The following is a 26,291-nucleotide window of genomic DNA, read 5'->3' on the forward strand; positions in this document are numbered from 1 at the left end:
GACAGAGGGGGCTCTCAGGAACTCAGAGAGCCCTAAGAAAACCAGGAAACCTGCACAGGAGTTGCCCAGCACAGGGACAAAGGAGGTGCAAAGGTAGGCCCAAGCAGCACGACACAAAGGATTCCCACGCCACTGAAGAACCACTCAGGAAGTTGTGCTTCGCAAGAAGGAGTGCTGGGGGCCTAAGCTGGGCTGTGCACAAAGAACTTCTTGAAAGGTCGCACACAATCCTTGGCAATTGCAACTTACGCAGTGCACGGGGGTACTGTCTTGCGTGAGGAGGCAAGCTCATACCTCCACCAAAGTTGGACACCTGGATGTTGGGACTACCAGAGTCACTTTAGTCCACCACCTGTGTTGATGGATCCACGCCTATCGTCTGAAGTGGGGACCCAAGCCACCGGGCGTTGCTGCAGAGAGGTGCCTGCTGAAGGATGGAAGTGACTTCCTTTGGTTCTTCTGGAGCAGGCTGAGGACAGGCAGTCCTCGGAGGATGCATGACCTTGAAACTGTTGCAGCTGCTGGCAGCAGGTGAAGATACAATGTTGCAGAAGTAGTCTTAGCTTCTTTGTTGCAGTTTTGTAGAGTTCCTAGAGCAGCCAACAGTTGATTCGTCGGGAGAAGATGAAGTAAAGGATGCAGAGGATTCCTGCTGGAATCTTGCAATCTGAATCTGAAGAAACACCCAGAGGAGAGACCCTAAATAGCCCTGAGAGGGAGATTGGTCACCTAACCAGGTAAGCACCTATCAGGAAGGGTATCTGACGTCACCTACTGGCACTAGCCACTCAGAGGCTCCCAGAGTGCCCTACCACCTTGAAATCCAAGATGGCAAAACCCAGGGGCACTCTGGATGACCTCTGGGCACCATCCTTGGGGTGCTAATAGACAGGGGAGTGGTCACTCCCCTTTCCTTTGTCCAGTTTCATGCCAGAGCCGGGACTAGGGGTACCTGAACCGGTGTAGAAAGGGATTATGCAAGGAGGGCACCATCTGTGTCCTTCAAATCATTTCCAGAGGCTCTGGGAGGATACCCCTCCCATGCCTGTAACATCTATTTCCAAAGGGAGAGGGTGCAACACCCCTCTCCTAAAGGAAATGCATTGTTCTGCCTTCTTGGGATTGAGCTGCTCAAGCCCGAGGAGGGCAGAAGCCTGTCTGTGAGGTGGCAGCAGCTGGGGCTGTAGTGAAAACCTCAGAAGGCTGGTTACACCCTCTCCCTTTGGAAATAGTTGTTACGGGCAAGGGAGGGGTATCCTCTCAGAGCCTCTGGAAAAGCTTTAAAGGGCACAGATGGGGCCCTCCTTGCATAATCCAGTCTACATCAGTTTAGGGACCCCCAGTCCTTGCTCTGGCGTGAAACTGAACAAAGGAAAGAGGAGTGACAACTCCCCCCTCCATCACCACTCCAGGTGTGGTGCCTAGAGCTCCTCCAGAGTGTCCCTGGGTTTAGCCATCTTGGATTCCAAGTTGTTGTGATACTCTGGGAACATCTGTGTGCCAGTGCCAGCAGGTGACGTCAGAGACCCCTCCTGATAGGTGCATACCTGGTTAGGTAGCCAATGCCCCCCTCAGGGCCATTTAGGGTATCTCCTCTGGGTGTTTCTTCAGATTCGGATTGCAAGACTCCAGCAGGACTCCTCTGCGCCTTCTGCTTCACCTTCTACTGTCCGATCAACCGCAGAACTGCTCCAGGAACTCTACAACTTGTAACAAAGTATCCAAGACGACTAGTGCAACTCTAACTCCAGCTCCAGCCAGCAACTGCAACAGTTTCCACGTTGTGCATCCTCAGAAGACTGCCTGTCCTCAGCCTGCATTGTAAGAATTGAAGGAATCTCCTGTGAAGTGACAGAGTCACTTCCCTGCTTCAGCAGGCACATTTCTGCAGCGACAAGCGGTTTTCTAAGATCCTTCTCCTGATGAAGTGTGTGGTCCCTGGAACACAGGTGGTGGGCCGAAGTGACCATGACTGTCCAGAGATCCAGCTGTCCAAATTTGGTGGAGGTAAGAGCTTACCTCCCCGTGCCGGACAGTACCCATGTGCACCGCATGCTTTGCAGCTCCTAGAACTTCTGTGCGCTTCTCCAAGGAATCCTTCGTGCACAGCCTAGCCCAGGTCCCCAGCACTCTATACTGTCATGCTCAGCTCCCTGCGAAGTTCTCCGGCGGCGCGGGATCCCTTTGTGTAGTGCTGCGATGACTGCCATTTGCAACTCCTTTATCCCCGTGTTCTGGGACTCCTGTGGGTGTTGCCTGGTCTTCTGAGGGCTCTCTGAAGTGCTGAGAGCCCCTCTATTTCCTCATCCTAAGTCAAGACTCCCAAGGTCCCCCCTGGGCCCGGGCAGCGCCTTTTCCTGCCAAATGTGTTTCTTGCATGAACCAAGGCTTGTAGGTGGAATCCAGCGACGAAAACCAGCCTGCTTTTATCTACTTGACGTGGGATAATCTCCTACACCAAGCAGGACCCTGCAGCTGTCTTTATTTGGTGCTTTTCTGACTTTTTCTTCTAACCGGAGGTTTCACTTTTGCACATTCATCTGGCTTAGCAGGGGCTCCTGTTACTCATGGGCTCTTTAGCGCCTCTTGGACATGGTCTCCTCTCTCCACAGGTCTTCAGGTCCAGGAATCCATTGTTGGAATCTTGCAGTCTGTTTGGTTTTTGCATTACCCTTCATCACAACTTCTATTGTGTTTTTAGGAAACTTGCTATACTTTACTCCTGCTTTCCTGGGATCTCGGGTGGGGTATTTTACTTAACTTTGGTGTTTTCTTACACTCCCAGCACCCCTCTACACACTACACTTGCTTAGGTGGGAAACCGACCTTCTCATTCTACTATTTTAGTATATGGTTTGTGTTCCCCCTAGGCCCATTGTAACCTATGGTTATTTTCACTGTTTGCACTATTTGCTGACTGTGTACTTACCGGTTTCTGGTTACTAGTGTATATATTGGGTAATTTACTAATCTCCTAAGAGAGTATAGCCTACAAAGTATTTTTGGCATTGTGTGACTAAAATAATATACCTTTATTTTCGTAACACCGAGTATTGTCTTTCGTGTGTAAGTACTGAGTGACTACAGTGGTAATGTAAGAGCTTTGCATGTCTCCTAGTTCAGCCTTGGTTGCTCTGCCTACAGCTACCTCTAGACAGCCTGGCTTCTAGACACTAACTACATTTCACTAATAAGGGATAACCAGACCTGGTGTAAGGTACAAACCAGGCCAACCTCCTACAACAGTAAAACTACAGACACAGGCTCTACAATGGCAGGCCTTGTAGGAGGCTGGCCTGGCTTATAGTGGGTACCTTGTGGTACTTACACCTTGTGCCAGGCCCAGTTATCCCTTATTAGTAGAATAGAGGTGTTCTTGCAGCTTAGGCGGATAGAGGTAGCTATAGCAGAGCAGCTTAGGCTGAACTAGGAGACATACAAAGCTCCTACTATACCACTTAGCAGTATATCATAAGAAAACACAATACTCAGAGTTACCAAATATAAAGGTTCTTTATTTTAGTGACAATATGCCAAAAGTATCTAAGAGAATATACTCCCTTAGGAGGTAAGTAAAATACACAAAATATACACACACAAAACATATCAGGTAAGTAAACAGTTAGAAAAGTAGTGCAAACACTGTAGACACAATAGAATGCAATAGGAGACAATAGGCCTACGGGCAACACAAACCATATACTCCAAAAGTGGAATGCGAACCACGAATGGACCCCAGGCCTAGTGTACTGTGTATAGGGTCGCTGGGAGTGTAAGAAAACACTAAGGGGGTTATTACAACTTTGGAGGAGGTGTTAATCCGTCCCAAAAGTGACAGTAAAGTGACGGATATACCACCAGCCGTATTACGAGTTCCATAGGATATGATGGACTCGTAATACGGCTGGTGGTATAGCCGTCACTTTACCGTCACTTTTGGGACGGGTTAACACCTCCTCCAAATTTGTAATAACCCCCTAAGGGTGTCCAAGATACCCCACACCAAGACCCTGAAAAGAAGGAGTAAAGTCACCCTACTACCCCAGAAAGACAGTAAAGTCGAGATAGGGGATTCTGCAAGGACAACAACTGACTGCAAAGCTCTGAAGACAGATTCCTGGACCTGAGGACCTGTAAAGGAAGGGGACCAAGTCCAAGAGTCACGCAAGTGTCCGGGGGGGGCAGGAGCCCACTATGCCCCAGATGAAGGTGCAAAAAGGCTGCCTCTGGGTGGAAGAAGCCAAAGATTCTGCAACGGAAGAGGCCAGGAACTTCTCCTTTGGTCAGAAGATGCCCCACAGCGTGCTGGAGGATGCAGAGTTGTTTCCACACAGAAAGATCGCAAACAAGCCTTGCTAGCTGCAAGAGTCACGGTTGAGGATTTTGGGTGCTGCTAGGGCCCAGGAAGGACCAGGAGGTCGCCCCTTGGAGGAGGAGACAGAGGGGGCGCTCAGCAACACAGAGAGCCCACGCAGAAGCAGGCAGCACCCGCAGAAGCACCTGAACAGGGACTTAGAAGATCTGAGGACGACGGTCGACTCAGAATAACAAAAGAGGGTCCCACGACGTCAGAGTCCAACTCAGCGAGTTGGGCAATGCAGGACGGAGTGCTGGGGACCTGGGCTAGGCAGTGCACAAAGAAAGTCTTGCAAAAGTGCACAGAAGCCCTAGTAACTGCAGATCACGCAGTGCACAGGATTACTGTCTGGCGTGGGGAGCCAAGGACTTGCCTCCACCAAATTTGGACAGAAGGGCCCCTGGACTGTCGGGGACACTTGGACCCAGCTCCTGTGTTCCAGGGACCACGCTTTTCAGGATGAGAGGGGCCCCAGAGGACTGGTGATGCAGAAGTTTGGTGCCTGCGTTGGCAGGGGGAAGATTCCGTCGACCCACAGGAGATTTCTTCTTGGCTTCCAGTGCAGGGTGAAGGCAGACAGCCCTTGGAGCATGCACCACCAAGAAACAGTCGAGAAAGGCGGCAGGATGAGGCACTACAATGTTGCTGGTAGTCTTCTTGCTACTTTATTGCGGTTTTGCAGGCGTCCTGGAGCAGTCAGCGGTCCTCCTTGGCAGAAGTCGAAGAAGGAAGTGCAGAGGAACTCTGGTGAGCTCTTGCATTCATTATCTGGTGAGATGCCCACAAGAGAGACCCTAAATAGCCCTCAGAGGAGGATTGGCTACAGAGAAAGGTAAGCACCTATCAGGAGGGGTCTCGGACGTCACCTGCTGGCATTGGTCACTCAGAGCTGTCCATTGTGCCCTCACACCTCCATCCAAGATGGCAGAGGTCTGGGGCACACTGGAGGAGCTCTGGGCACCTCCCCTGTGCCCATCAAAGCATTTCCAGAGGCCAGGAGAGGCTACTCCTCGCAGGCCCTTCACACCTATTTCCAAAGGGAGAGGGTGTAACACCCTCTCTCAGAGGAAATCCTTTGTTCTGCCTTCCTGGGACTGGGCTGCCCAGACCCCAAGGAGGCAGAAACCTGTCTGAGGGTTGGCAGCAGCGGTAGCTGCAGAGAAAACCACAGAAAGTTATTTGGCTGTACCCGGGCTCTATGCTGGAGACCCCGGGATGCATGGTATTGGGGTGACCATTCCATGATCCTAGACATGTTGCATGGCCATGTTCGGAGTTACCATTGGGACGCCACATATAGGTATTAACCTATATGTAGTGCACATGTGTAATGGTGTCCCTGCACTCACAAATTTCAGGGAATTTGCCCTGAACAATGTGGGGGCACCTTGGCTAGTGCCAAGGTGCCCACACACTAAGCAACTTTGCACCTAACCTTCACTAAGTGAGGGTTAGACATATAGGTGACTTATAAGTTACTTAAGTGCAGTGTAAAATGGCTGTGAAATAACGTGGACCTTATTTCACTCAGGTTGCAGTGGCAGTCCTGTGTAAGAATTGTCTGAGCTCCCTATGGGTGGCTAAATAAATGCTGCAGCCCATAAGGATCTCCTGGAACCCCAATACCCTGGGTACCTAGGTAACATATACTAGGGAATTATAAGGGTGTTCCAGTGTGCCAATCAGAATTGAAAAAAATTGGTCAGCATCCTGCAGTGACAATTTTAAAAGCAGAGAGAGCATAAACACTGAAGTCCAGGTTAGCAGACCCTCAGTGATAGTTAGGCACCACACAGGGAACACATACAGGGCATAGTTTATGAGCACTGGGGTCCTGACTAGCAATATCCCAGTGACACATAGGCAAAAACAAACATACATACAGTAAAAATGGGGGTAACATGCCAGGCAAGATGGTACATTCCTATAAGCCTTAGCCATGGTTAACGGCCTACTGGAGTGGGTGGCACAAACAGTGCTGCAGGCCCACTAGCAACATTTAATTTACAGGCCCTGGGTATATGTAGTGCACGTTACTAGGGACCTATAAGTAAATTAAAATGCCAATTGGTGTTAGGCCAGTTTTACTACAATTTAGGGGAGAGATCACAAGCACTGGTTAGCAGTGGTAAAGTGCACAGAGACCTAAAACCAGTAATAGCGAGATAAGAACATGGAGGGAGCCAGGCAAAAAGTTGGGAGGGCACCATAAGGCTGTCAGGTCTAACAAATGTCCCCCAGCTGAAAGTAGGTAGAGCTTCCCAACTCCTTGGGAGTTCTCTTCACTAAGACAGAAAACCTGGATAGACCATCTGCATTGGAGTGGTCTGTCCCCTGATGGTGCTCCACGGTAAAGTCCATTCCCTGGAGGTAGATGGACCATATCAAAAGTTTGGGATTTTCACCCCTCAACTGCATGAGTAAACTGAAGGGCTTGTGGTCTGCCTGAACCAGTCCTAAACAGGTCTCTACTTCTTCAGCGCCCAGACCACAGCAAAAGATTCTCTTTCAATGGCACACCATCTCTGTTCCCATGGAAGTAAACTCCAACTAATGAAGGCTACTGGTTGGTCTAGGCCCTCATCATTTAGTTGTACTAAGGTTGCCCCTATGCCATGTTCTAAAGCGTCAGTTCACACGATAAATTGTTTTGAGAAGTTAGATGCCTTAAGTACATGTGTGGTGCACATGGCTTCTTTGAGGGTGTCAAAGGATTTCTGACAAGCCTTTGCCCAGATCACCAATCTGAGGAGCTTCTTATAAGTCAGCTCAGTTAAGGGGGCAACAATGGTGCCATAACCCTTAACAAATCTTATGAAGTAGCCTTTGAGCCCTAGGAAGGCTCTCACTTCTGTTTGGATTTTAGGAGGTTGCCAAGCCTTGATGGTTTCAATCTTGGCCTGGAGAGGCTACATTTTGTCCCCCAGCAACAAGATGTCCCAAATACACCACAGAACCCTGTCCAATCTGGCACTTCGCAGCCTTGATGGTCAGGCCTGCCTGTTGCAGGGCCAGAAATAGCTTGTGGAGGCAGTGCAGGTGCTCCTCCCAGCTGGAACTACAGACAGCAATGCCATCTGGGTAGCTGGCACAAAAGATCTCCTTACTAGCCATGCCCCTGTTAACAAACCTTTGGAGGTTAAGGAGGGGCATTTTTCAATCCAAAAGAACATCATCTCAAAACTGGAAGTGGCCCTCTCTGGTTGAAAATGCTGACCTTTCGCTAGCTCCCTCAGTCAAGGCGATCTGCCAGTACCCTGATGTAAAATCAAAGATACTGAGCAATTTAGAAGCACCTAGCCCATCAATGAGCTCATCAACTTGAGGGATCGGGTGCGCACCAGTCCTGGTGACGGAGTTGAGTCCTCTGTAGTCCACACAGAACCAGTGTTCTGATGTGGTCATGCGATGCTTGGTTGGGACACTAAAACAGGGCTGCAGCAGTTACTATTAGAGAGCTCAATCACCCCTAAGGCCAGCATCATAGAGACTTCCTCCTTGACGCTGTTTCTCACTCTGTCTGACAACATGAACATTTTGTTCTTTACAGGGGAACGGTCTCCTGTAGTAATATTGTGGACGCACAGATGTGTGAGTCCAAGAGTAAGGGAGGACAGGGAGGCAAACTGTCCTAGCAATTGGTAACAGTCACCTGCTGCTCTGGGGTCAGGGTGGGAGAGAGGTTGACACTCCACTGACCCATCGTGCTCTTGTGCAGAGAAGTCATGGAGAGGTTCACTCTCCTCTTCCACTCCCTCATCTATCACAAGGAGCATGCTTATTTCGGACTTGTAGAAGTGAGGCTTGAGTCTGTTGACGTGGAGCACCACTAGGGGGCTCCTAAGAGTCTGGAGATCCACCAGGTAGGTGGCTTCCCCCTTTCGTTCCTTGATCTTGTATGGCCCAATCCAGCGGGACTGGAGAGCCAATGGCTCTACTGGTTCCATAACCCATACTTTCCGGCCAGGTTGAAACTCCACCAACGTAGCCTTCTGGTCATACTAGAGCTTGATAACTTCTTGGCTGTCCTCAAGATTGCTTTTCGCCTGTTTCCAGAAGTGATGTATCTGGTTTTGGAGGGCCAGCATGTACCTGACCATACCCAAGGGGGAAGGGGATTCTTGGGAGTTTTCTCCCCCCTGCTCAACGGTGTTCAGAAGTCCCTTAACAAGATGACCATAGAGGAGTTCAAAGGGACTGATCCCCAATCCTTTCTGTGATATCCACCTGTAAGCGAAGAGAAGGCATGTCAAGAGGGCATCCCACTTACGTCTCATGGGTTCAGAACAAAACATTATCATGCCCTTCAAGGTCTTGTTGAATCTCTCCACAAGACCACTGGTTTAGGGGTGATAGGGGGTGGTTTACACCACACTCATCCCACATGGACTTCATGTATGCAGACATAAAGTTAGTGCTTCTGTCAGACACTACCTCCATTAGGAACCCCCCACGGGTAAAGATTCCCATCAGGGGTCTGGCCACCATGGATGCAGTCACTGACCTCAGAGGGATTGCCTCTGGGTAGCGAGTGGCATTGTCACTAAGACCGGGACAAATCTGTTGCCTAGGGCTGTCTTGGAGTCCAAGAGTTCAATGATGTTGATGTCCACCCTTTCAAAGGGGGTGCCAATCATGGGTAGTGGGGGGTAAGTCGAGCTTTGTTATTTTTCCCTGACTTCCCACTAGCCTGGTAAGTAGGACAGGACCTACAGTATGCATCTGAGGCTGTCTTCCTTCTGGGCCAATAAAAGTGGAAGACAAGCCAGGCGAAGGTCTTGTCTTGCTCCAAATGTCCTCCCAGGGGTATGTCATGAGCCAAACCCAGTAGGAAGGCCCTGTAACACTGGGGAGCCACCAGCACATGGGCTGCCCAAATACCAGGAGCCTTAGGAGATCATTGTGGCTGTATAGAGGGAATACACAACGTGTAGCTGTCACCCATCCCACACGTGTATTGGAGACAGGCTGCACGCACACAGAGCTGTAAGAGCAGAGAAATGTCCACTTTTTAGAAGTACAAAAGGATGATGGACGGAGTGCTGAAACTTTTCAAACATTCACCCCCAGTCACAGATCTTGGTTCAATCCATTGTTCTTTTGCTCACCATACCACCCCAGTTTGGACCCAGCCATATGCAAATCAGTTTTGACACGTACCAATCAGGAATTACAGTTTAAAAGGATGATAAGGATTTCCCAATGTTACCATAGGAGAGGGGTAGGCCTCGCACAAGTGAGAAATCGTTTTGAGGGGTTTTCACTGCCAGGATATGCAAACTTAAAAGTACATGCCCAATGTTTTATTTACACAGCACCCTGCCCTTTGGGCTACCTTGGGCCTACCTTTGGGGTGACATGTACTTTAAGGGGAGTTTAGGACTTGGCAAAAGGTTTAAATGCCAGTAAAAGTAGCAGTAAAACTGCACACACAGTGGCTGGCCTGAGCCATGGTTAGGGGTCTACTGGAGTGTGTTGCACGATGAGTACTGCAGGCCTAGTAGTAGTAGTACTTAATTTACAGGACCTGGGCACATGCACTTTACTAGGGACTTATGAGTAAATTAAATACGCCCACTGGGGATAGGCCAATGATCCCACGATTTCGGGGAGAGAGCACAAACACTTTAGAAGTGGTTAGCAGTGGTAAACTGCACAGAGCCCTAAAACAAGCAAAAACTATGTCTAAAAATGGAGGGAGGCAGGCAAAAAGTTGGGGGAAGACTACCCTAAGGCTGTCGGGTCTAACAACAGTCCATTGGTGCTTTAAACTGGTTGTTAAATGCTATTACTTGGTAGTGGATAGAGGAAAGAAAAACAAGTGGATAGAGCAAAGGAAGAAACAAAGAAAGAAAAAATAAGAGAAAGAAAGATAAAAACTGAAAGCAAAAAAGGAGAGGCGTACTGTTGGAATAGAAGGTTTACGTGTGCTTCATCTGCGATATAACTGCATCCCAGTATAGTCTCGGTATTGGGCATCCCCATGTCATGTGGCAAAAGTCTGCATCTAACAGTTGGCACCGGGGGAATGCCCCTGATGCCACTCCATATATCTGATTGTCTCTATGTGGGGTGAGGTAGGTTATGTGGGTATAATTATATTGTATATATTTAAGGCGTGTTTCAAGATATCTTGGGAGGCGTAGGCTAGGATCCTGGTCCATTCCACGTCTGATTTCTCTTTCTAGTTCTGTGTCCCATTTGTGTCATAGCCCTCCCAGAGACCACTCCACCATCCTGTTCAGTGGCTTGTTGAGCCACATGACCAAGTGGGATGCCCCTCAGTCAGTCATCATGGTCTGAAGAACTGCAGTCACTGTTACCCCATAGTTCTCTCAGGGCTTGCACTATGGCCTCATAAGTTAAAAATTGTCCGTGGGGGGAGGTAACCCCGTCTGCTCTGCCAAGTCCCCAGGCAGCATCAGCATCCCCCCTTGATAGCAGTCCCCTATGGTCTGCAACCCTACGTCTGTCCAGGGCTTTAGTTGTCCTGCCATAAAGCAGGAATAGGGGTTGCCATGGGGTAGGGCAATCAGCGGCAGCACCGGAGTATATAGGGCGACAGTGTGTGTTCTCTTAAGGGCTCTGCGCTAGGCAGTCAGGGCCATCAACACCAGTTTGCTTGGTCTAGGGTGTCCCTGTCTCACTCAGAGTAATCAAGCCTGAAAGCTGTCCCAGCATCGGGCCTCTCCATCTGGGGTCAATTCCGATAGGCCCAACCCTTTGAGCAACTGCGCAAGCCACTGGAGTTGGGCTGCCAAAAAGTACAGTTCAAAGTCTGGCACCCCTAAACCCCCCCTCTCCAGGGGGAGGCAGAGTGTCGCCAACGCCACAAGGTGGCACCCCCCCATCCCAGAGCAGCTCTCGTAGGAGCACATCCAGGGCTCGGAACCATGATGCAGGACAGCCACCGGCAGGTTAGTAAAATTATAAATGAGCCGGGGGCATCACCAGCTTCGAAACAGCGATTCATGCCATGATGGGCAGCTTCAGTGAATGCCAGAAATCCACCACTGCTTTCAGTGAACGGCATGCCCCACCCAGGTAGCCCTCGCAGTTCATGATCAATCTGAATTCCCACGTGGTGGAACGTATGAGGGGCCTAAGTCACATCGTCAGGGCAAGAGGGCAAACGTGGCACCCGCTCCACCATCGGTAAACACAAGTCTTCCGTCAGTTGAGGCGCAGACCGAATATACCAAAGTCCTCCACTAGTTGGAGCACATGTGGCTGTGTGGTTCCCTCATTCTGTAAATAGGGAGATCGTCTATGTCTATGGCAAACAGTAGAGGGCGATAGTGGGCAACCCTGTCTGGTCCCTCTGTAGATTTCATAGCCGTCTTAAATTGTGCACCCAGTGTTAACTATTGCGGTGGGGTCGGAAAAAAGTAAGTTGACCCATCTCACCCAAACAGGCCCAAGTCCCATATGTAACGTAATAGCCTCAAGGTAGTCCCAGCATACTGTGTTGAACGCCTTTTCTAGGTCTACTGCTGCTGGGTCTGACGGGTGTATATTATTGTAAAGTAGTGAGTAGAGCCTTCGTATGTAGTGTGATGTGCTACGGGTGGGTATGAACCCATTCTGGTCGTTGTGGAAGAGGGCCTACATATAGGGGAGCAATCTAGTGGCTAGTGCCTTGCTGAGCACCTTAAAATAAGTGTTGAGCATAGAAAGTGATCAGAAGTTGGAGACTGTTGCGTTAGCTCGCGTACTCCTAGGGAAGGGTATCACCAAAGCCTCCCTAGTAGAGGGTGGCAATTCTCGTTTCTCATAGACCTCCGTGTACATCTCTGCAAGTCTCGGCGACAGGCCCTGGGTATATGTAGTGCCCCTGTGAACAAACTTATAGAACTTGGGTGGGAGTCCATCATTTCCCCAGGGTTTTTCCTAATGCCAGAGATTTAATAGCAGCTTTAACCTCTTGGGCGTCCACCAGCGCTCCATGGGAATCCTGATCTGACTCAGAGTGTGTCCTCAGGCGCAGACCCTCCAGGAAGTAGCACAATGACCTCGACACTGTCAGCAGCAGGCTGTAGAGGGACATATAATAACATCTAAACTCTTCATTGATGTGTATGGGTGAAAACAGTGGTGTGCCAGCTCTGGATGTCAAGTGGGTAATCGGGGTGTCAGGTGGATCAACCAGGCCAGCAGCTTCCCCCCCATTTCCCTCATGGCCTAAACATGTGGGTGATTAAGAGTTTTACCCAAGTATTGCGCATGATGGGAGATAGAGGACAACTATGCTCTGGGTGCAAAGTGTGAGATGTTATTATAGTACACAGAAGCACAAAATTATGACTGCCCTCCATGAACTGATGATCTCTACTACCATATGTTTGATATATTGTAAGGTCGAAACACCCAACCAGCACAACACCTCAACACTGGGTTAACACAGCTTATGGCTTAACACAGACTTCAGAATAGGCTGTGACTCAGTGATGGTGTACAAATCGAGTTGGTACATACACTCAGGCAAAGGCAGACTTCAATTTCCATAGCTGGCCTTTAAGTTTGCATCTATCTGTTTTGTTGCATGTGAGAAGCAACCGCACCGGGGTGCTCCATGTATACTTTTATTGCTTTTTTTCCACTTCAAGATCCTATGTCTTGTTGTTATCATTTATCATGCTACAATGTATGTTTTGTGACATGCAAAATTGTTGTCCAGTAGGTCCCAATGCCATCGAATTTGCTTTGGTTTTATATCCACTGTATTTTCCTATTTGTCCTTCCATCCCTATTCCCTTTCATAGTAATTACAATCTACCCTAAATAGTGAACATCATACGTATTGATAAGATGTGTTCCCCAATGCTGTGACTGTCCATGTTACTTATGTTATTACTCAATAAAACAGATGTTTTTAAAAAAAAAGTTTTACCTATATAGTTGGTCAGGACCCATGGCCTTTCAATAGTGAAACTCAGCAACTTCAAGTGAAACTAAGAAGAAAAACTGTAGTAAAAATCTTAAATGTTGGAACTCTGACAAACCAATTTTTGGATACATTGTGCAATCTCAAACCTTTAATGTAAATGACTGACATAATCTAACAGTATTAGTGGAAGGCATTATGTAAGTACTGAGGCTGGGCTTTAGTTTCAGAAGCATCAAAATTTGGGCTAGCCCATCATTCTGAAATTAATTCAGAAGAAAGCACGTTTTTTGCGAGCCAAGACTAAAAAATATTTTTCCACGCAGTGAAGCAATAGTTAAGTCAATACAACTTAATTTACTTATTTTTCCAGCAGTATAGATGCAAATTTCATTCAGTGGAAATCCAGCGATATTACGCAAGTGGTTTAAATGTAGAGAAGGAGCAACAGACTCCGGGGTGCACCTGCACTTTGCCAGTATTAAATACCACACGTGCATTACTTTACTTAGTGATTTTATTTAATACTAAACTGAATAATGCAATAAGCTAAGAGAAAAAGCACATCAAGTGAGATGAAAACCTAGCTTTACTTACAGGCCTCTACTTATGGGCTATAGCACAAACCTATATACAGGGAGATGCACCTTCGTGAACGGAACAGTCAACTGTTTTCTGCACATCCAGGGGGTACTTTCATATGACGCTCAACATCTGAATTAAATAGGCTGCCTGAAGTTTCAGTTTTTTTTTTGTTTCTTCCCACCTCACTTCCCCAAGAGTATTTTCCACCTTAGGGTGGAGAAAAAAAATAACTATAAAGTTGGCAAAAATTGCCTTTAAACAGCCACTGTGCCATCATTTAGGCCCGTGCACACTCATACCACAAGTAGGTAAGAGAATTGGGAATACTAATTGTTGTGGTTTGCACTAGATCACTTGGTGGAATGCGGTGACAATCACTTTGAGGTTACATCATTCCAAGCAGTGTCAGGTTTCTGGGGGAAATTTGAATGTGGTCAGTTACAATCAGTCCACTGCCTGAGGAGGTTGGATACACATGCTACGAACCTAATAATTATGAAGAATCTTTGAAGTGAAAAGCGTATTCTTAACACTGGCGACAATGGAGAAACTGTCACCAACTGCCTAGATGAATCGGAACCCACACAACCCATATTAGGCATCTTTTGAAGTGATATTGTGGACATCAAGGTGAGAGGGGAGTCACCAAGAGTGAAACCGCTGTGTAGAATTTGTTGACCCGAGGTGTGGGCGGAACTTTGGTACATTTTGCAACCAGTTGAAGGCAGTTAACAGACCCGAGGTGTGGGCAGAACCTTGGCACGAGTGTGACTGTTTGAAGGCACTGAGTCAGGAGAGAGGTGTGCTCTTGTTGCTGTATGCAAGCAAAATGATGATGCCGTGAGCATGTGACGTTTGTTCAGCGTGATTGGATAAAGCTGGGCAACGTGAGTACTGGAGAGCAAGCAGTTTTGTTGCAACAACGTTTCTTCTTACACACAAGGGAAAACTTGATCGTAAATGTCTATGCCCATTTTTGATGAATCCTTCTCACGCAGTGATTTGCACACCATTAATATTTAATTATTCATTGACACGTGGATTACTCGCCAACAAGCAGTGATCCGTACATCATTGATGTTAATTATTTGCTGACAATAAATGAGGAATAATTTTATATATATATACAGGGAGTGCAGAATTATTAGGCAAGTTGTATTTTTGAGGATTAATTTTATTATTGAACAACAACCATGTTCTCAATGAACCCAAAAAACTCATTAATATCAAAGCTGAATATTTTTGGAAGTAGTTTTTAGTTTGTTTTTAGTTTTAGGATATCTGTGTGTGCAGGGGACTATTACTGTGCATAATTATTAGGCAACTTAACAAAAAAAAATATATACCCATTTCAATTATTTATTATTACCAGTGAAACCAATATAACATCTCAACATTCACAAATATACATTTCTGACATTCAAAAACAAAACAAAAACAAATCAGTGACCAATATAGCCACCTTTCTTTGCAAGGACACTCAAAAGCCTGCCATCCATGGATTCTGTCAGTGTTTTGATCTGTTCACCATCAACATTGCGTGCAGCAGCAACCACAGCCTCCCAGACACTGTTCAGAGAGGTGTACTGTTTTCCCTCCTTGTAAATCTCACATTTGATGATGGACCACAGGTTCTCAATGGGGTTCAGATCAGGTGAACAAGGAGGCCATGTCATTAGATTTCCTTCTTTTATACCCTTTCTTGCCAGCCACGCTGTGGAGTACTTGGACGCATGTGATGGAGCATTGTCCTGCATGAAAACCATGTTTTTCTTGAAGGATGCAGACTTCTTCCTGTACCACTGCTTGAAGAAGATGTCTTCCAGGAACTGGCAGTAGGACTGGGAGTTGAGCTTGACTCCATCCTCAACCCGAAAAGGCCCCACAAGCTCATCTTTGATGATACCAGCCCAAACCAGTACTCCACCTCCACCTTGCTGGCGTCTGAGTCGGACTGGAGCTCTCTGCCCTTTACCAATCCAGCCACGGGCCCATCCATCTGGCCCATCAAGACTCACTCTCATTTCATCAGTCCATAAAACCTTAGAAAAATCAGTCTTGAGATATTTCTTGGCCCAGTCTTGACGTTTCAGCTTGTGTGTCTTGTTCAGTGGTGGTCGTCTTTCAGCCTTTCTTACCTTGGCCATGTCTCTGAGTATTGCACACCTTGTGCTTTTGGGCACTCCAGTGATGTTGCAGCTCTGAAATATGGCCAAACTGGTGGCAAGTGGCATCGTGGCAGCTGCACGCTTGACTTTTCTCAGTTCATGGGCAGTTATTTTGCGCCTTGGTTTTTCCACACGCTTCTTGCGACCCTGTTGACTATTTTGAATGAAACGCTTGATTGTTCGATGATCACGCTTCAGAAGCTTTGCAATTTTAAGAGTGCTGCATCCCTCTGCAAGATATCTCACTATTTTTGACTTTTCTGAGCCTGTCAAGTCCTTCTTTTGACCCATTTTGCCAAAGGAAAGGAAGTTGCCTAATAATTATGCACACCTGATATAGGGTGTTGATGTCATTAGACCACACCCCTTCTCATTACAGAGATGCACATCACCTAATATGCTTAATTGGTAGTAGGCTTTCGAGCCTATACAGCTTGGAGTAAGACAACATGCATAAAGAGGATGATGTGGTCAAAATACTCATTTGCCTAATAATTCTGCACTCCCTGTATATGGAAAATGGCACTCATGTACATCTGTTCGTGGCATGTAGTGCTGCAGATTCACATGCTGTGCATAGCTTCTGCCATCTAGTGTTGGGCTCGGAGTGTTACAAGTTGTTTTTCTTCGAAGAAGTCTTTGTTGGAGTCACGGGATCGAGTGACTCTTCTCAGTCATAGTGCGCTTGGGCATCAACTCCTTTGTTAGATTGTTTTCTCGCAACAGGGTTTAGGAAGGAGTGAGAGTGAAAGAACGTAAATGTGCTATAAAATGTAATAGGTAAATAAGATGTCCATGCAAATGTAAATGTATATACATATGTACAAATATGAAAACTGCAACGACTACAGGCTTCTGGGGAGGAGTGAGGGCGCATGTGAATCTGCAGCACTACAGACCACGAACAGATGTACACTGGGTAAGTGGCATTTTCCTTTCAATGGCATGTGTAGCTGCAGAAACACATGCTATGCATAAACTAAAATGCAGTTGCTTTCCCCAAAAGAAGCGGTGGCTAGCCTGTAGGAGTTGAAGTTGTTTGAAATAATGTTTTTAGTACAGCTTGACCAACATTGGCCTGTTGCTTTGAAAATACATCCACACAGTAATGCTTTGTAAATGTATGTGGTGTAGACCATGTGGCAGCTTTGCATATATCTGCCATTGGTATGTTTTCTAAAAATGCCATTGAAGCGCCTTTTTTCCTAGTGGAATGAGCTTTAGGCGTTATCAAAAGTTGTCGTTTTGCTTTAATGTAACATGTTTGAATACATTTAACAATCCATCTAGCTAATCCTTGTTTAGAGATAGGATTACCTTTATATGGTTGTTGAAAAGCAACAAAAAGCTGTTTAGTTTTTCTAAACTCTTTTGTTCTAGCCACTTAATACATTAGAGCTCTTTGAAGGTTAAGAGTGTGAGGGGCTCTTTCAGCAGTTGAATCTGGCTGTGGGAAGAAGACTGGCAATTCCACTGTTTGGTTAATGTGAAAAGGAGATACTACCTTTGGCAAGAATTTTGGATTAGTTCTAAGAACAAATTTATGTTTGTGTACTTCGAAAAAAGGTTCCTCCAGGGTGAATGCCTGTATTTCACTAACTCTTCTTAATGAAGAAATTGCTACTAAGAAAGCAACTTTCCAAGTTAGAAACTGAATCTCATACAAATGCATGGGTTCAAATGGTTGTCCCATTAGTCTAGTGAGTACAATGTTTAGATTCCAAGCAGGAGCTGGTGGGGTTCTTGGTGGAATAATACGTTTTAGTCCTTCCATGAAGGCTTTAATAACTGGAACTCGAGAGAGAGAGAGGTATGTTGTATAGTTTGTAAGTATGCTGATATAGCAGTAAGATGAATTTTAATAGATGAGAAAGCTAAATTTGCCTTTTGAAACTGAAGTAGGTAGGATACAATATCTTTATATATATATATGCTGTAATTGGGTCAATATTTTTAGACTGACAGTAATAACAAAACGTTTCCAGTTGTTAGCATAACATTGTCTAGTTGTAGGTTTGCGTGCTTGTTTCAGAACTTCCATACATTCTAATGGAAGTTGCAAATATACAAATTCTATGACTTCAGGAGCCAAATTGCTAAATTGAGAGCACTGGGATTAAGGTGTCTGATTTGACCTTTGTTTTGTGTTAACAAATCCGGTCTGTTGAGAAGTTTGCAGTGAGGTACTACAGACAGGTCTAGGAGCGTTGTGTACCAATGTTGTCGTGCCCACGTGGGGGCTAGGAGTATCATGGTGAGAGAAGTTTGACACTTTGCTCACCAGAAATGGAATGGGTGGGAAAGGGGGAAAACCATAAGCAAATATCCCTGACTAGTTGATCCATAGAGCATTGCCCTTGGATAGAGGGTGTGGGTGCCTGGATGCGAAGTTTTGCCATTTTGCGTTTTCACTTGTTGCGAAGAGGTCTATTTCTTGTGTGCCCAACCTTTGAAAGTACTGTTGAAGTACCTGAGTGTGAATCTCCCATTCGTGTATCTGCTGGCGTGTCCTGCTTAGCAGGTCCGCAAACTGATTGTGTATTCCCGGGATGTATTCTGCTAGTAAGTAAATATGATTGTGAATCGCCCATTTCCAAATTGTTTGGGCTAGGAGGGACAGTTAAGATGAATGTGTCTCCCCTTGTTTCTTTTAGCACATGGTTGTCATATTGTCTGTTTTTATCAAGACAGCTTTGTGTTTGAGAAGTGGTTGAAATGGTTTCAGGGCAAGAAGCACAGTTAACAATTCTAAATGGTTTATGTGATAAGTTCACTGTTTTGAGTTCCACTCCCCCTGTATGGTAAGGTTGGTGAGATGAGCTCCCCAACCTATCATGGGACTGATTCTCTTGTCAGAGACCAGATTGTCAGGTGCACGACCAATGTAAAAGTACGAGAAAAATTATTAGCAAAAAATCCCACTTTGAAAGAGACAACAGCTATAGTTGCAGGTATGGAGAATACTACTATGTGGGTGCGTGAAATGCGTGATGAAAAAGAAAAAGGCAACATGCTTGTAGATGAGTCTGTGAATGAAGTAAGAGGAGTTGGTAGAAATTCAGAGAACGAAGTAGACAAACATGAGAGAACGAAGAGCAAGGAGGGAGATAAAAACTTTAAGAAGAAATGTTCTCAAAATGATACTCTAACATCAACAAAAAGTGGAGGTGAGAGATGTTTCAGATGTGGGAACAAAGGACACCTTTCCAATAGTCATGGATGTTTCACATGGTTAGCAGTCTGCAAGAGATGTGGTAAGAAAGGACACTATGCCAGGGTGTGTAGATGGAATAAACAACAGGCTGTATTGAAGAAAACAAAATTAAAGCAACATTTATTTTCAGTATAAAGGATGGATGTGTGGCCGCAGATCCAATATAAATGCTGGAATGTGAAATTGTGGTGGGAGAAAAAAAAAAAAGCTGTTGTGAAGCTATTTTGGACCAGGTTAGCTCCATTGACTACTTGGGTGTGAGACTTACAGATTCACTCCTTTGGGAAGAACAAGTTGGCAAGAGTGCTGGGCTCTTGCAACATCAGGCAGCATCCATATTGCGCCTCTATAGGAATATGGTCGCTAAAGTTGTGTCTCCAGCAGTAAAGATTTATGTGGCTAAGGCACAGGGTGCTGCTGTTTACGGCGCAGAGATTTGGGGCATGTCAGATAGTAGTAGGATAACCAAAATTGAGAATAGCTTTGCACTGGCTTTATGTGCTTGCCCTACTAGCACCCCATTAACCCCCCTATTTTTAGACCTAGGGTTTAAACGAATAGCTGATTTAATTATTTTACGGCCTCTATTATATTTGGTGAGGCTTTGGGTAGTTCCTGAACTGGCCATATATAAGTTTTCTCTATTAGAATTGTTAAAAAGCCCTAACTCTACGTCCATCCCATGGATCAAATACGTATCCGGTTGGTTTTGCACGCTGGGATTGAGGAATTTTGGGGAGAATCCCCAGCAGCTCGTAAAGTCCCATGTAAAAATACTGAAAGGAGCTTACTGGTCCCACATACGTATTAATTACATTTCTCAAAAATCGAATGATCATTTAACTAATTTGTTTATTGATTTTAAATGGTACCCAGAGTTCGAACTATATTTAGATAATACCTGATTTACTAGGCAAAAGTTTGTATGCCAGATTTCGATTCGGAACACTACCCTTGAAGGCCTTGACGAGCAGATGGGGACCTAAGTTAAGCTCTGATATTTGTCCCACATGTGGCACTTCTTCTGAAACAGTAGAACATTTTATGTTTTTTTGTCCCGCTTACTCAACCCCAAGGTTTAAATGGATTCACAAAATCTGTCGGGAATTGAACTTAAGGAAATGTTTTTTAGCTTTGAGGATTTTAAAAAGCCATAATTCAAATGTGACAATTTATGCAGTAAGTAAGTTTTTAGTAATGGCATGGCGCATACGCATCTTTTATTTACAATGATTTGAAATTGTTCCAAGTCGGGCAAACATGGACTTTACTTTCTTTTTTTAAAATCTTGCTATGATATTATGATATTTATTTATATTTATATTGTATTGTACTGTATTGTATTGCTTTGATGGTCTGTTGGCCGAATAAAGCTTATGTGTGAAACACAAAGCTGTTGTACTTGCTGATTCGGGATCACCATACACGATGATTGGTGACAAGAGTTGGAACTCAATATTTGGCAATGGAGAAATTGAATTACTACCACCAAATATAAATCCTGTTGGGTACAGAGGCAAGAAAATAGATGGTTTGGGTTATTCAGGAATGAGAATTCGATTTGATGAGTGTGAAACAACTGGTCAAGTGTATGTAGCGAAAAGGGGTGATAACCTTTCAGGTTGGAGACATTAAAGGGACATGGGGATAATATAAAATCCAAATTCCAAACAGAAAGTGTTAATAATGGCGAATGACAGATTCTCAGATGAGATCGTTTCTAGGTTTCCTAAAGTATTTGGAAATGATTTAGGGTTACTAAAGAATTTTGATCATAGAATTGTTCTCAAGAATGGTGCAATACCATGTGTGTCTAAAGAAAGTAAAGTTCCTCGTATGATATTAGCACCACTCGAACAAGAATAAAAAAAAATAAAGGAAAGAGGAGTAATTGAAGAAATTGAATGCTCAGAGTGGTTGGCCCCATAGTTCTAGCTCTATAGGTTTGGGTAAAGAGATTTGTATGTGCATTGACTTGAGAGGATTAAATAAACATCTCTGGGTTGATTATCAACCATTACTGAATATTTCCGAAACTCTGGCTTTAATCAAAGATGCTAAGTTATTCAGTGTGATAGATTTGTCCTCTGCTTACCACCACGTTATGCTCCATTCTGATTCTAGGCCATTAACATCATTTGTAACCCCTTTGGGAGCATTTAGATTCATCCAGATGCCTTCTGGACTGACTTCTGCAGCGGCATGCTTTCAGAGGATCATGAAGAAAGTGTTAGAAGACTTGGACAGAGTCTTTGTTTTTCAAGGCTGATATTTTGGTCTATAGACAAAACCAATGTGAACGTGATGAAATATTGTGGAAGGTGTTGGAGCACTTACAGAATGCAGGTTGGGTGAGAGAAAAAAAGGAAAAGTGTAAGTTCAGAGTATCCACTATACCTTATCTGGGGCACACTATGTCAGATGAAGGTATAAGTCCAAAAACTGATTCGGCAATCAGTATTGTGAAAGCTACCAAACCAGAAAACAGAGATTTAGTACCATCATTTCTTGGTTTAGCAGAATTTTGTTCAAACTTTACCCAAAATTTTGCTAGTGCGTCTCAAACATTGAGGTTCCTGCTAAAGAAGGGTGCCCAGTTCAGTTGGACTGAAGAATGTGATCAGTCTTTCAACAGTATTAAATGCAGCATTGGAAGATTACCAACTTTGGGACATTTTGATGTTCACAGGAAAACAATTATATTGATAGATGCCAGTCTGAAGGGTTTGGGTGCAGTTTTAGCCCAAATGGTGAAATTAAGGTGACAGCTTTTGCTTCTCACTTGTTAAAAGGTGCTGAAGAGCGTTATTCAGTTATTGAACGAGAGGCCTTTCCTGTATAGTGGGCAATTATTCACTTTTAAGTTTTGTTTATGAGAAATATCATTTGTGGACAGATCGGATCATCGACCGCTTACTCGTGTGTTCTTATGTAAGGAGATGGAGAATGTATCCACTAGGATCAGGAGGTGGTCAGATAGATTGACCAGTTATAATTTTACAGTTGATTACATACTTGAAGCAGGGAATGCAATGGCAGAATGTGTCTCTGGACTGCCAATCAACCAGAGAGTAGATGTGCGTGAAGAAGTAGCTGTAGATTGGGTATGTGAATCATCCCTGGAAGAAAGTGAGTGGGATAATTCTATTTCAAACAACTTAGAATTATCTACATTAATAGAACTCATTGTAAATGGCTGGCCAAACAAGAAAGGTATACCAACGAATGTGGAAGGATTTCTTTGTGTAAAAGCCGAACTTAGAATTAGTGATAGGAAAGTATTAAGAGGGGAGTGGGTGGTACCTCCTGATGTTTTGAGACAGAAGTTAATTAACTTGGCTCAAGAAGGACATCCAGGGAGAAATTTGAACAAGGCTTGTTTGCGTGAATGGTACTGGTGGCTAAGAATAGATCAAGAGGTTGAAGTGGTGGTAAAGGATTGTTGGCATTATGTGACTAATGACAAAACAAAGAAAACTCACACAGTTCCTCTGTCACCTCTTGAGGTTCTAATGGACCCATGGACTAAGCTGGGTCTACATACAGCAGGGCCATTTGATCTTCTAGCCAATAATGAACACTATGTTATGCTGCTGGTAGACTATACATCTAAGTGGGTGGTCACAAAGTGTGTGGCTGAGGTACACACTAAAATGGTAATCACATTTTTAAAAGAAGAATTTTCTAGGGAGGGTGTTTTGAAAAATCTTATAACTGATAATGGGGTACAGTTTGTATCCCAAAAGATGAAATAAATTCCTAAAGAATTGTCAATAACTCATTTCAAGAGAGTCCTCTATTCACCTGAAGCCAATGGTTTAGCAGTGTGTGAATAAGATAATAAAAAATTGTGCAGTGTGAGCTTTTGAATAAGACCTCCCTGGCTGGGCACACCATATCACTCCTAATAGTGTAACATCATTATCTCCATTTGCTTCACTTAAAACCACATGAGCTTGTTCTGTAGGAGGGAACATCAAATTAAATATAAAACTCACTAAGATGCTAAGAATTGTGTACATGAATCAAAGTTTTAGGTCGGTGACAGTTTTAGTGAAAGGTTCTAAAATACTAAGAAAGGGACATTAAAAATTCATGGGTCCTTTTGTGATAACTTCTCTTAAAAGGAATGTTGAAATTTTAGACTCAGGGGATGTCTGTAGTATATCTAGATTAACAAAACTAAATGAGGTTGGTTCAGAAACTATGCTAAAGGAGAGCCATGGGGTGGAAGTTTTGAATGATGATAAAGTGTTTTTGTTAAAAAAGAGAGATATAAACCTACTTGCACAAGGACTACTTAATGGAGAAAGTTATAAACTATGGACTTAACTAAGTCATAAAATAGAAGAAATGTATTAAATAAGGGAACCTTCTACTGTTATACACAAAGTGAGTGTATGTATATTTATATAATTTGTTTCGTTTTATTTTCGTACACATATGATTTCCATGATGTAATTTGTTTAATTTGAAGCTTATTATTTTAATATTGATTTTTAACTGTTGTATTCTGATATGATATTACACAGGAGGTAGATGTGTTGTGGTTTGCAATAGATCACTTGGCTGGAATGCGGTGACAATCACTTTCAGGTCACAGCATTCCAGGCAGTGTCAAGCTTCTGAGGGAGATTTGAATGTGGTCAGTTACAATCGGTTCGCTGCCTGAGGAGGTTGGATAAACATGCTACAAACCTAATAAAGGTTTATGAAGAATCTTTGAAGTGAAAAGCATAGTCACTGATCAGCCCTCCAGCCACTCGTCTGAGGACGGCTGTGCCCTAGGGGGTGTTTTGTTGCACTTTTGGAAGGCGCAGGATCGCATGTGAACCGGCATGCAAGTACCCCGGAGAACATCTTTACTACATTTTATGGTACATATTACCTGCTTTGGACTTAAATATTTATTTTTTACGAGTCCCATGGGTTGAATGAAATGCAACTAACTGCACAAAAGTACAAGAGAATCACTTATTAGACTAACCTTTAACAGCGAAACTGCAAAACAATATTTCTCTAAAACGTTCTAAAAAAACAATAACGTACCTTCTCTTGTGCATGTTCTCCTGTTACAAACACAGTAGTGTACAGCTCGATCCACCAGCATTGTAAAGTCTTTGGCCACAAAACCTTCAGTTTCCCTTGCAAGAAAGTGGAGATCAAGGTCTGGGAAATGGTTTATGTTCGTATTCAGCTTGTTTTGTATCACAGAACGCAGAATGTCAAATCTTTGCTCCTGGACAACAAAGGTGAAAAACAAATTCACGTCGGAGGATAACATTTACAATTAGGTAATATTCAGCTGCTCAGAAACCTCTTGCTTCTGAATGCCAGCTTAACATACTTAAAGGGTCAATCCCTGATAACTTTCCGCTCCTTATATTGCTGAATATAACAAAATGGAAAACGTTGTTGCAGGGTATGTTTAGTAGGTTGTCTCTCTAACAATATAGCTACACAGTTTTGAGGAAGTGCCGTAAGGGGACATATCTGTAAAGCACACCAGGCTTCAGTCCAGAGTTTTGTCTTAAACTAATACATTCTGGCACTTCTAGTGATGGCTTACATCAATTGAGGCAACAGACAACATCACAGCACTAAATTCTCTGGAGATGTGGGGTCAAGTTGGTAACCATACGCAAGTTTTTTTTTTTTTTTTTTTTTTTTTTTTTACACCCAGGATTTCCTTAAGACAATGATGCTACCTTATTATTATAGAACCTCTAATTACCTCTAATTTGTATGCCTTTGTGAAAGGAACTCTTTCAATCTAAATCTACCTCAGATAAGTGAAATACTTAGAGAACAAGTTCAATATAAAGTTAACTGGCTGGATGCTTAAATTCGACTTGTAGACTGTTATTGGTTATAGAGCTCTCCCATTTAATTAACACTCACATAAGTACTTTCTTCGCCTAGTAATTCGTTCAGCACTATTTGATACTCTGCACCACAACATTCTTTTACGATGACTTCAATCTTACAATGGAATACCACACCCTGTCCTCAAATGGCCTGAATGCTTCCTCAATAACACAATATTCATGTATTCTCCTCTACTCCTGTATCATGTTGAGGATCTCTCTAAACTCTATTCAACATCTACTTCAAACTCCTCGGTGAGGTCGTCTGTTTGTCTGGTGTGTGCTACAAAATGTAGATACATTGATAAATACATGTACTCTGGGGTTCACAAACAATTATCTAAATTAACTCAAAATATGGAATACAGCATTTCTGACTATGGGTTAGTTAAAAAAAAAAAAGATATTCTGGTTTAGTAGAAATTCCTAATCAAATAGCATATCCAAAACTTCGACTTGTATCTTTTTATGTTAGTTATTCTTAACGCCACTCTGACTCCTCAACATATGGCCCAGTTGAAGATTTTAGGGAATAGATATATTGATAATGTGGGCTGAAATTTCAGGTCTCTGCTCTAGACGGCGCATATGACGCGCCCATGTCGGTTTGTCATTCCTTCTCCTTATTGGTCCATTGCATGCATGTGTCATGCCCCTTCCCCACCTTAGCCCTCCCTGAGCACAGTGACAAAGAACTGATAAACATACCCGGTAGCTATTTTAGGGCAGTCTTTAGGAACTCCTTTATTTCTGTAAGAGCGCTTTTCACGTATGCTACTGTTTTAACTCGCAGTTATTTGTTTCCTGATTGCGCTGCATTAAGCCACCTCACCTCAGCTTGTCATGTGGGTTCAAGCCCTAGTTTCTATTTACAGCACTTAACAGGAGCACTTGTGTTTTCCACCACTTTACGCTCCAGTGTGCATTGTATGCACCTATACAATTTTTTAAAAGAACAGAGTGGCGCTCTCGTTCTGACCGCTGGCTTTAGAGTAGTCATTTCTACAGACGGCATTCTTGGGAGTGAGTGAATGCCAAGTATTCCTTTCACCCTAGCTCTTGCTCTTGCTCTTACCTCCGGCCTGGGCTCATTATGCTGTAATCTCTGCTGCCCTCCATATTCTCACTTTTGTTTAGCTAACCTCCCCTCACTGGCTTCCCTTTCCTGCTCTCACTTTCGTGCTGTTTAATCATGATGTATAAACCACAGAAGGTA

The 26,291-nt window shown here is 44.2% G+C and overlaps 1 protein-coding gene across 2 annotated transcripts in view; it reads right to left on the bottom strand.

Annotated features, from left to right (window-relative positions):
* Positions 1-26,291, bottom strand: part of PEX1 (peroxisomal biogenesis factor 1) — a 729,162-nt gene that overhangs the window by 371,810 nt on the left and 331,061 nt on the right. For both annotated transcript variants that reach the window (XM_069211642.1, XM_069211643.1), the window contains exon 14: positions 24,258-24,447. In XM_069211642.1, coding sequence (XP_069067743.1) covers positions 24,258-24,447 — 190 coding nt within the window. The remainder of the gene's footprint in view (positions 1-24,257; positions 24,448-26,291) is intronic.

This window comes from Pleurodeles waltl, chromosome 10 (assembly GCF_031143425.1).
Source record: "Pleurodeles waltl isolate 20211129_DDA chromosome 10, aPleWal1.hap1.20221129, whole genome shotgun sequence".
NCBI lineage: Eukaryota > Metazoa > Chordata > Amphibia > Caudata > Salamandridae > Pleurodeles > Pleurodeles waltl.